Raw genomic sequence first — 10,806 nt, 5'->3', positions numbered from 1 at the left:
TGTTTCGTCTGTAGCAAGCTAAGACATTTTAAGGTGAACTATCCAAGATGTGGGAATGATGATAAGAAGATCAATGGGTGGTTATAGAATGTCTTTTTGCTGATAAGAAGATCAATGGGTGGTGGATCAATTCTGGGGCTACACGACACATTGTAACATTCAAAAAGAGGCAGCAAGAAACATGGTATACTACAAGCTTGATAGTGCATAAGCTGGACGATGACGTTGTTGCAGTCACCATCACTCTACTCGAATCACGTTTATGAGTTAAGGCTAAAGTTATGATTTTTTTCATGATTGAGAATTCCATACATTGTATCAACCTTTGAAAAGTCCATTTACATCAGGAAATCTTGATCTAAAGGTTTTTACTAAACCAAACATTTAGATCACATCAAGAGGATCTGATATAGAAAAAAATAAAAAATAAAAAATTACAGTTTTTTTCATAAGAATGTTTCTTACCCACGAGAGTAGCCAACATTTCCCTAAAAGAAAGGAATGCAGTTTCAACTTTATAATGTCATATATCATGACTTTAATGCGACGAAAACAATTTTATTGGAAAATTCTCATGAAGAAAGCCATTAATTGTTTTTTATTAATCTGTAATGGTTTTATTGTTTATTTTTTACTTTTTAAAATCTTGGTGATTTGTGCCAAACAAATTTGATAAAAACGAGAAATAAGAATATTAAAATTCTCGTATGCGAAAATGCTCATTTAATATTCTTGTCACTATGGAATTCAGATGAAACAGGAGGTCATGTTTAATTGGCCACAACTTTGAGAAGACACTGCACAAAGTGTAATTTTTTTTAGGCGAAATCACCTTTATGGTCCAGACATCCCTTACTATATAGAAGCAGTCTTTTTGGGAGGGAAGTTCAGGTACAATGTGATTGTATAACTTTAGTGTGCGGCTGCACCTGATCGCCCACCATCTTTGAGATAACTGTGGAGCCCAACAGCAGATGGTGGGTGATCAGGTACAACAGCACACTTAAGTGAGCAATCACATTGCACCTGATCTCAATTCCCTTTTTGGTGTCCAGTGTAAAACTCCTTTGGGCACCTCCTCAGCCCCTCTTAAGTCCAGACCGGATCAGGTGAAATCACATTGCACAAATGCAATGTACCATTGAACCTGATCACCTTCCATCTATGTCACAGGGACACTTCAACATGCTTTTGTGTAGTGTCCCCCTTACTCGCGTCCCTTTAGATGTCTTTTTGACATAGCCCTTCATCTTCTGTTGTACAGCTTGGCACAGTGGGGCCCAACAACAGATGGATGGTGATCAGGTGCAGCAGCACATTGCAAATGTACAATGTGATTGTATCTGATCCGAACGCTCCTGAGTCTCCCCATTGCTCCAGCCATATGACAAGGGAGGCACGTTATCGTGGATAGAATGTGCTTGAAGCATACCATAAATTTCAACAAAATGAATAGAGAGAGAGAGTTCGTCAAGTCCACCATGTAATCTAAAACTTTACAAGCTTTCAAGCTACCACAGACATTGAAGCAGTCACCATAAGCTCACAAAGATCAACACGACGGTACTAGCACAAGAAGCATATTCCAAATTACACCTCTATTCGTTTCAGAGTTTAAGCCACTTTGGCTTCACAGGTTTCTTGACAACAGACCGAACATCTGTAACCTCCACTGGGGCTTCTGGAACTACTGGTTCTGGTGAGGGCTGGGGAGTTTCAGCTTGTTGATTAACCGTACTGAGACCAGCCAAAGACATGATATCATTCAGAAGGAATGGTGCTGAATTTGTTGCATCCTTGCTTTCTTCATCTGCAAGAAGAGAAAACGATGAGGCAACAATTAAATAGCAAAATCACCAAGAGCGATATGATTTAGAATGTTACGTGAACTACTGCACTAAAAAGAATTGAGCACATCACTTCCAGAGAATCAACTTATGGTCTCTTTTCTTCTTCCCTTTTCCTTCTCTTTCCATTTGTTTTTTCTCTTTTGCAAGCATGGGGATAATCCCGCAATAGGATTTGGACCTAAAGCTAGCGGTGGACATCAGGCCAGGAACCTGACGGGTTGTTGAGTACCTATCCGGCCTATAATTGGTTGTGCTCGGTCTGCATTTTGCAGTACGAACCCAGCCCAGCCCAATTAACTTAGTCTGGCCGAGCCTAATTACAACTGAGTGGTGCCATGCTCGGGACTGCCCGATGTACACCCTTACCTATAGCTATCACATTTGACCCTTCATTTTATCAAAGGGTAAAGCAAGTACAACTGGAGGTCTATTTCATTCAACTTCAATTGCTGACCCATCATGACTACAACACCGCCTAATGCATATGACCAAATCTAAAATTAAAAGATGTGTTGGAACAAAGAAGGTGCCTCCTCAAAAATTGCATAATCTTTGCATGCCATACACACACAAATATTTACTTTCTCCTAAGACAAAAGTTAATTAACCTCATTGGAAGAAAGGCAATCTAGATAACACAGACTCCCACATCTTGGTGGTAAGAAATAATAGGCTTATAGTAAGGAGGACAGACCATTTGAAAGGTTTCATTTCCAAACTGAAGAACCCTGGTAAGGAGTTAATTGAGGCAGCTTCTTCCTCAACGATATAACAGAAACATGAAAGTGAACTATTAAGTTTTCACTAATATATCTGTGGTCTTCTTTCAAGACATAAAGCCAAAACTCCCATGAACCAATACTTCTAAGAAAGAGAGGCTGCTAACCTCCAAAGTATCCTAAAGCTCATCTCCTTCTAGGTAGAAAAAAAGGATGAATCCATACATTTGTGATGTTTTCAGGATCTAGTGCAAACCATGAGTTTCTTGTTCCTATATCTCTTTTTCTTGATGATTTTTTTCTACTTTTGTGATGGAAAAATGAATGGTACCAACTGCTTCCAGGACAAGAACTCAAGGCAACAAGCATTAGATATTGCAATCACAGGAGATAGAAGTATATTACCAGTGATATTCTTACAAAGGTATGTTCCATTTGACCTCTTCTGCTTTGACATATGCATGGCATTTCATCACTTGAAGGTAAATACCCTTAATTAGCTAAGCCTTTTATTGCTGTCCATTCAATTTCCATGGTGTGAGACATATATATATGTTGTAATAGGTAACGGCCAATAGGGGCATTTTAGTCTTTTTATTTTTTATAATTAGGTCTGTTTTTTAACTTATTTTTTTATTTGTGTATTTCTCTTTTGTTTTTGGGGCTCTATGGTCATTAACTATAGAGTCGTTGGGAGCTCCCAACGACTCTATGAGAGCTCCCAAGGCTTCTTTCCTTTAGTAAGTAAAAACATGGACTCCTTGTCCCCATTCATTTTATGATTTTTGCTAAGCATATTATCCATAAAGACCTTTTTTTTATGTTTATTGCCTTGTATTAAGCTCTTGTTGACTTTTTGTAATGTCTCTAGTGTACTTGTGATTGTGCATATTGTGTTTGTGCTTTTATATGCCCTTAGTGACTCTTGTTTGTATCTTCCGCTTGTTTCATTACATGGTATCAGAGCCATGGTGTTCATAGACTTGTGGAGAGTGACCATCACGTGTTTGTGTTAGTGAGAAAGCATCCAAAAAATGTTCATGGTGCTTGCGGAGACTCAAGTGGACGCGTTCTTCCACATTTATCTCTCTCTCTCTCTCGCTCAAAGACACACATTCAACATGAAGCATAATTCCAAGATAGATTTCTCTTTCAAGCTCAATAGTACCAACTACATGACGTAGGCCTCTGCTATATACAATAATCTCAAGGGAAAAAAGCTTTATGGATATGTGATGAACACCATTCTCGAGCCTCAACTCAAACTCACCAAATTATGAGGTCAAGAAAAGACACTAAAAGGAGAAGCTCGAACCAAAGATATTGAAGATCATCAATCAAAAGTAGAAGATTGGGAGAATAAGTATGCTAAGATTCTTGCATGGTTTATGGTTTATGAATAATGTTGAAATTAAAATTTGTGTCCATATTGCAAAATTTAAAAAGGCAAATGAAATTTGGTTGTTCATGAAAGACATTAATACTCAAAAAGATCTTGCAAAAAAAAATTAGAACCAAGCAAATGAACATGAGTGTTTGCAACTTTTTTAGTGCTTTATCCCCTCTATGGAATGAATTAGCATTTTTGGAGCCTAAATGGGTTGTCACCGAAGATGTGAACCTTAAGCGTGAATAAATAGAAAGAGCAATTTTTTCAATTTTTGTATGGATTACGTCCGAAATTCAAACAAGATCATCTCTCCTTCATAAAATATCTTCACTCCCTTTAGAAGATGATGTTGCCGAAGTATGCCAAGAAGAAACACGTCTTGATATGGCTAAAAGATAAGATGAAGTGTTGGTAGTGTCTAAGAACATATAAGCTTCCACACTTTGGGAGGCAAAATGGCTCATGGAACAACAATTATGGAGGATCAAGAAAGATTGTTTTTCACTTTTGTAACAAGCTAGGTCATATTAAACCGGCTTGTCCAAAGCTTAGAAACAAGGTGGCTTTTATAAAAGAATCCACACCAAAGGAGGAGGATGAAAGTAAAAGTGGAGGCGAACTTAAAGACACTATTTGTTAACTAACGGTGGTACTTCAACAAATCCTCAAATCTTCATCTTCTACATCGGGTGTCATCATTGCTTCCTCTTCTTATCCAGGTATGTACTCATGGATTCTTAACTCAGAAGCTTCCTTTCATATGACTTCTCATGAGAATGCCTTATCCGATATATGCAATAACTCAAATTTATCTTGTGCTTCTATTGTCGATGGAACATTTTTTAAAATTAAAAGTATTGGAACATCAAACTCTAAAAATTCTCAAAACTTTTTTGTTTCAAAAGAGTTGTTCCTAAGTTAAATTTAAACATTTTTTTCGTTTCTCAAATTTTTGAACATGGATTGAAATCTCCTTCTCATCTACAGGTTGCTTCGTGCAAGATCTCAGGTCCGGAAAACGGATTGGGCAAGGTCATAGGAGGAGATATCTTTATTTCATAAACTCTTTATCTCTTCCTTTGAATTTTTTTTTTAATTATGCCTAAGATAATGATATTGAAACTTGTCATAAAAGACTTGGACATCCAAGTTATTCTAAGATGTATTTTTTCTCTTTTAAGATTTTTTTTTAATAAAAAAGATATTATGTGCAAAGATTTTATCCTTTAAAAAATGAAATCTATTTCATTTCCAAATAGAATTTTTATTTCTAAAAGACCTTTTGAGTTAGTGCATTCAGATGTTTAAGGCCCTTCTATGATCATAATGAAAGAGGGTTATTTGTATTATGTTACATTTATTGATGATTTTACTATATATGTATGGGTCTACTTTCTCAAGTTTAAATTGGATGTTTTTTCTTTCTTTAAAGAATTTCACATGATAGTAAAAAATCAATTCAAAGTAACACTTTCGTACTTAGATCTGATTCGGGTGGAGAATACTTATCCAATGAATTTCAAAATTATTTAAAACAAAATGAAATTTGCCATCAAAGATCTTGTCCTAGAACTAGTCAACAAAATGGGCTAGCGAAAAGAAAACATATAAACATATTATGAAAACCGCTAGGACCCTTCTTATTTCTAGAGATATTCCAAAGTTTTTTGGGCCGAAGTCATTCTAACTTCAACTTATTTGATAAATAGAATGCCTTCATCATCTTTACAAAATATTTCTCCTTGTGAAAATTATTTAAAATAACACCCAACTTCAAACAATTATGAACTTTTTGTTGTACTTTTATACAAAAGAGATTAGCTATCTCCAAAAGCCATTGAATGTATTTTCATTGGATACAGAGAAAATATAAGGGCTATAGATATTTTGATATAAAAAATAACAAACTTTATGTTTCTAAAGATGTGACTTTCTTAGAAAATGAAAATGGTTTTGATAAAGATAATAGAAAAAAGGAAGTAGACTATATTTTTTTATTTGATTTCTCTCCAAGAAAAGATGATTCTAGTTGTAATAAGTCTTTGAATGATAAGTGATGATCATCTTAACGATGAAAGTATAGAACTTAGTGGTAGTTTTACAAAAGATAGTGATGAAGTAGTTGAAAAATCTACTAAAGATATAAGTGTTTATACCCGATGTGAGCAAAGAAATCCTCAAAATGCATTAGAAAAATACTCTTTTCCCGAAGAAGAGACCTTAGTTGGTGATCAAGAGATTGATCATGACTCCCCTATAGAAGAATCCTCTCTTAGAAGATTAAGCCGTGCTTCTATTCCACTCAATATGTTTGTGTCTTATGAGTCCTTGTCACCAAACTATAGAGCTTGCTTGATAGCACTACATTCCTTTCATAAATAATCACATTACAATGAAACTAAAAAAATTTGCACTGAATCGAAGCAATGAATATAGAATTAGATGCCCTTAATGTAAAACCCGCAATTTAAAAAAAAAAAATTGTTTTGGACCCGGGTCGGGTCGGGTCCGGACCCGACCCGAGCCCCTTTTCTTTAGGGTTTTAGGTAACCCGAGCATTTCCGAGCGCCGCACCTCCTCCCCTTCGCTTGCGGGCAGATTAGGGAAACCCACCAAGGGTTTCCCCATTCGTTGCACCCTATGCCTTTAAGAGAGGCGTTGGAGGGCGAGGGGAGTCACACCTCCCTCTCACAGCCCTCGCCCCCCCCCCCCCCCCATCGCGCCGGTCTCCTCCCTCGCTGCGCACGCCACCGACGCCGGCCACCGTCTCCCAGGTACGCCGTCTTCCCTCTTCTCCTCCCTCTTCTCTTCCTCACCCCCCTCTCTGTCACCTCGCCGGCAGGCGGCTCACAGCCCCCGTCGCGGCCTCCCACCACCCCCCTGTGCCATCGGGGTCCCGACAGGTGGCCTACGCGGCCCCTGTCGTTCCCTTCTCCCTCTGGGGATTCGCCGGAGTGTCGGCAGGGGACCGAGGCCCCTGCGACCCCCCCCCCCTCTCTGTCACCTCGTCGGGAGGTCGGCAGGCGGCTCACAGCCCCCGTCGCAGCCTCCCACCACCCCCCTGTGCCATCGGGGCCCCGACAGGTGGCCTACGTGGCCCCTGTCGTTCCCTTCTCCCTCTGGGGATTCGCCGGAGTGTCAGCAGGGGACCGAGGCCCCTGCGACCCCCCCCCCCCCCCCACCCTCACCCCTGTGGGTGATGGGGAAACCGACAGGAGGTCGGTTGCTCTCCCTGTCACCCCCGTCCCGAGCCCTCTCTCTCTCTGGCAGGGGTTGGTCCCCCTTGCCATCTCTCGATCACAGGTAGGCAGGGGCAATGCCCCTGCCGCTGCATGTTTCCCGGCAAGCGGGGGCTCGCCCCGCTGCCTCTGGGGTTTTGGCGCGCAGCGGTAGTGCCCCTACTGCCTGTCTCGGCTGGCAGGGGCAATGCCCCTGTCACCCTTTTTGTTTTGCTGGGCTGGCAGGGGCTCACCCCCTGCTGCCTCTTGGCTTCTGGGTGAGCAGGGATTTTCCCCCCTTCTACCCTTGATTCTCGGCACGCAGGGGGCCGGAGACCCCCTGCGACTCCGTGATTTTGCCAGGCAGGGGTCGAGGCCCCTGCCATTTGTAGGTGCTTCTGGCAGGGGCCGAGGCCCCTGCCGTCCCTTAATTCGTCAGGCAGGGGTTGGGGCCCCTGCCGTCCCTTAATTCGTCAGGCAGGGGCTGGGGCCCCTGCCATTTCCCCATTTTCCTCAGGTAAGGGCCAAGGCCCTTACCATTCTTTTTGTGTCAGGCAGGAGCCGAGACCCCTGCCATTTCTTATTCGTCGTGCAGGGGGGCGAGGCCCTGCCACTTTATGTTGCCGGCAGGGGCTCAGCCCCTGACACTTCGTTGTTGCCGGCAGGGGCTCAGCCCCTGCCGCTTCGTTGTGTTCGGCAGGGGCTGACCCCCCCCCCCCCCCCCCCTGCCGCCTCGGTGTTTTTGACAGAGGGCTCAGCCTGTATCACCCCGCGGCTGTCTGCAGGCAAGGGCTCGCCCCGTGTCATTTTTCTGATTTCGGCCAGCAGGAGCACGCCCCTGCTGCCTCTCTCTTTTTCTATCGGCAGACCTGTTTTTCTATTTCTCCGCATGATAAATAGAGTAGCGCTGAATACTTACACTTTTGCAGACTTCGTATCGAACCCCGCTCTGGCTCCGCGGCCTGAGCCACGTATCATCTACACGCGTAGACGCACGCAGCTGCGCGACATCCCGAGGTAGGGGAAAGTCGCACGAAGAGTTTGTATGAACAAAATAAAATAAGACTTCTGAGATTAAATAGTTATTTTGCATACAAGATTATCTGAAGAAGTATTTGCTGGTCAGAGTTTTACTCTTTTTGATTCTTTTGAAATTGCACGCTCAATGGTAGACTCATTTTAGAAAGAATCAAGTAGTTAATTGGCTTACCTGTTACCTGTAGGATTACTTAACTCGTGATTGTCTGTTCTGCATGCTTATTCTGTTGGAACTGCATACTTAAGGTAGACTTTATGAATAGACTCATTTATGGAGAGAAAACCACTGAAATTGCTATTGTAACCGAACCTTAAGGCATGTACGATATGAATTTTATGTGAGGTCATGGAGTATCTTGACGTAGGAATCAACACTTTATTGTTTTGATGTGATATTATCGGCCTCCACAGGCCAATTGCTCAAAAGAGTAATACATGTCATGTATGAACCAAAAGAATCATAAAACATTAAATGTTGCCTCTCATCGTAGTTATACCTCTAGGGAGGTACAACCGTACTTTTGGACAAGTACGTCCCATGTGGGTTACGATGGTTGGAGGATGAGGTTATAGCAACCTCGATGAGTGCAATTAGCACAATGCTGAGATCACATAAATGGTGACCATTCGCCTTCACAGGCAAGATGCTCGAGTGGGTCTAATAGACCAGAGCATGTAGGATGGGGCGGCGGTTAAGAAACCCCCATCGTACCCATCCGATCTTCACGGTTCATCAAGGGAGAGGATGGATGGTACAAAGACTCCGATGGACAGGTTGTTAACAACCACCCCACGGGCAACAGACTCGGTTTCCCCAGTCATCAGAGTTAAGGGAATTGGGATTACCATAAATTATCCTAGGTGGTAACTCCCAGGCACTTCTGCAGAAGTTGGATGCATCCATGGGCCACGAATGCCTTTGGGGATTTACTCTCTTGGTCACTGACCGTCCCCTTAGGAGCGGACTCAGTAAGCCATCCGGGTTAATGAAAACACCTGACATAATAAACCCCCGGATCGGTCTCGGCTGTTTCTACGTTTCGCGTCTGTGCGTACCCACAAGCCAGTTAATATCAGAACTTAAAGAATATCTTAATGAATAGTTGTAGATGATTGAGACTTACACTGCTTGAAATGATTCAACTAACAACTCTTTGCACCTATTACACTTGTTAGAATAGATTACAATTGTATTGATTGCTTAAATATCATAACTGTTTATCTCATAAATGTCATGTTTTATTTTCATTCTACTTATTTGTTCGTGCATCTAGTGGTTTGTTATGAAACTGACCCATTTCATGGGCAGGTGAGGAGTAGGACTTCACTGGCGGCCGATGGCGTGGTGCAATATGCATCAAGATTTATCTTCTTTCTGTTGGCGGCTTGGCTCTGGGTCTTTTTGGAGTTTTCTTTAGATTTATTGAACTTTGGAACAAAATGCTCATTTTGTAATAAACTGCAGATTTTTAATCTATTGCCTTATTTCTTCAATTTCTTTAAGTGGTTGTACATGTGAATGATGGTTTTTCAGCTAACGTACCCAGGATTGTTGACTTGTGTTCCTTTCTAAATGTCTTCCGCTGTCATTTTTAAAAGTTAAAACTTTAAATCTTTGAAAGGTTTTTCGATAAGGTTTTCGAAATCACAAGTCGAAATTTTGGGGCGTTACACTTAACATAGCCAAGACCCAAGAAATAGTTACCTTACCTTTAGAGAAGAAAATCATAGGTTATAGATGGGTATTTGAGGTAAAAACCAAGAGTAATGAAACTCTAGAGAGATATAAGGCAAGGTTAGTAGCCAAAGGATATTCCTAAGAATACAGAATTGACTATGAAGAAACATTTGCACCCGTAGCTAGGATAACTAGTGTGAGGACCCTCGTAGCGGTTGTATCTATTAAAAAATGATCCATCTATCAACTAGATATCAATAATGCATTTTTGAATGGAGAATTAAATAAGTTTATATGGATAAAGGAAAAATCCTTAGACTTAGGCCTTAGATGGACTTAAATAGGATCTTAAAGCTAGGTATGATAGATTCAACAATGTTATGACTCATATGAGTTTGCATTTTTATTACATTATTACTGTTATTTTTGTTTGGGTCTGTAAGCCTCACAGAAGGTTACCATGTCACTAGATCCCAAGTCAAGGTAAGAAGTCTCTATTTTTCTTCTCTAGCTTAATTAATTTTGAAATCTAATGAATCAGGATTCATAATTTATTTACTTATTTTATTAATAAAAGAAATTAATAGATATTGACCTCTTATATTAGATATGAGACTCTTGCCTAAGCCCATTTATAAATAAAGACCCTCACGAGGAGGATTAACAAGGATAGTTCTTCCTCATTCTCCCATTCTCATTAGAATTCTCTATCTTCTTTTTTCGTCTTCTTCTTCTTCTTTCTTAGAGTTTTCCCAACAGCCATTGAAGCTGCTCCAAGTTGCTAAGACGGGAGACGGAGGTGTTGGTACATTATTCTTCAACTATATGTGCATGACATGATAATAACAGAGAATGACGAATAGGGAGTTAATGAAATTAAAAATGTTTTGAAAGAAAATTTTGATATGTCTTA

At 40.8% G+C, this 10,806-nt stretch overlaps 1 protein-coding gene across 1 annotated transcript in view; it reads right to left on the bottom strand.

Annotated features, from left to right (window-relative positions):
- Positions 1-1,470: 1,470 nt before the first annotated feature.
- Positions 1,471-10,806, bottom strand: part of PUX1 (plant UBX domain-containing protein 1) — a 66,844-nt gene continuing 57,508 nt past the window's right edge. Inside the window, exon 7 of the mRNA XM_090016091.1 lies at positions 1,471-1,810. Coding sequence (XP_089872217.1) covers positions 1,608-1,810 — 203 coding nt within the window. The 3' untranslated portion in view covers positions 1,471-1,607. The remainder of the gene's footprint in view (positions 1,811-10,806) is intronic.

The sequence above is a fragment of the Nuphar pumila genome, chromosome 8 (assembly GCF_984573655.1).
Source record: "Nuphar pumila chromosome 8, dmNupPumi1.hap1.1, whole genome shotgun sequence".
NCBI lineage: Eukaryota > Viridiplantae > Streptophyta > Magnoliopsida > Nymphaeales > Nymphaeaceae > Nuphar > Nuphar pumila.
The sequence above is the reverse complement of the archived record's forward strand: the minus strand, read 5'-3'. Positions and strand labels throughout refer to the sequence as shown.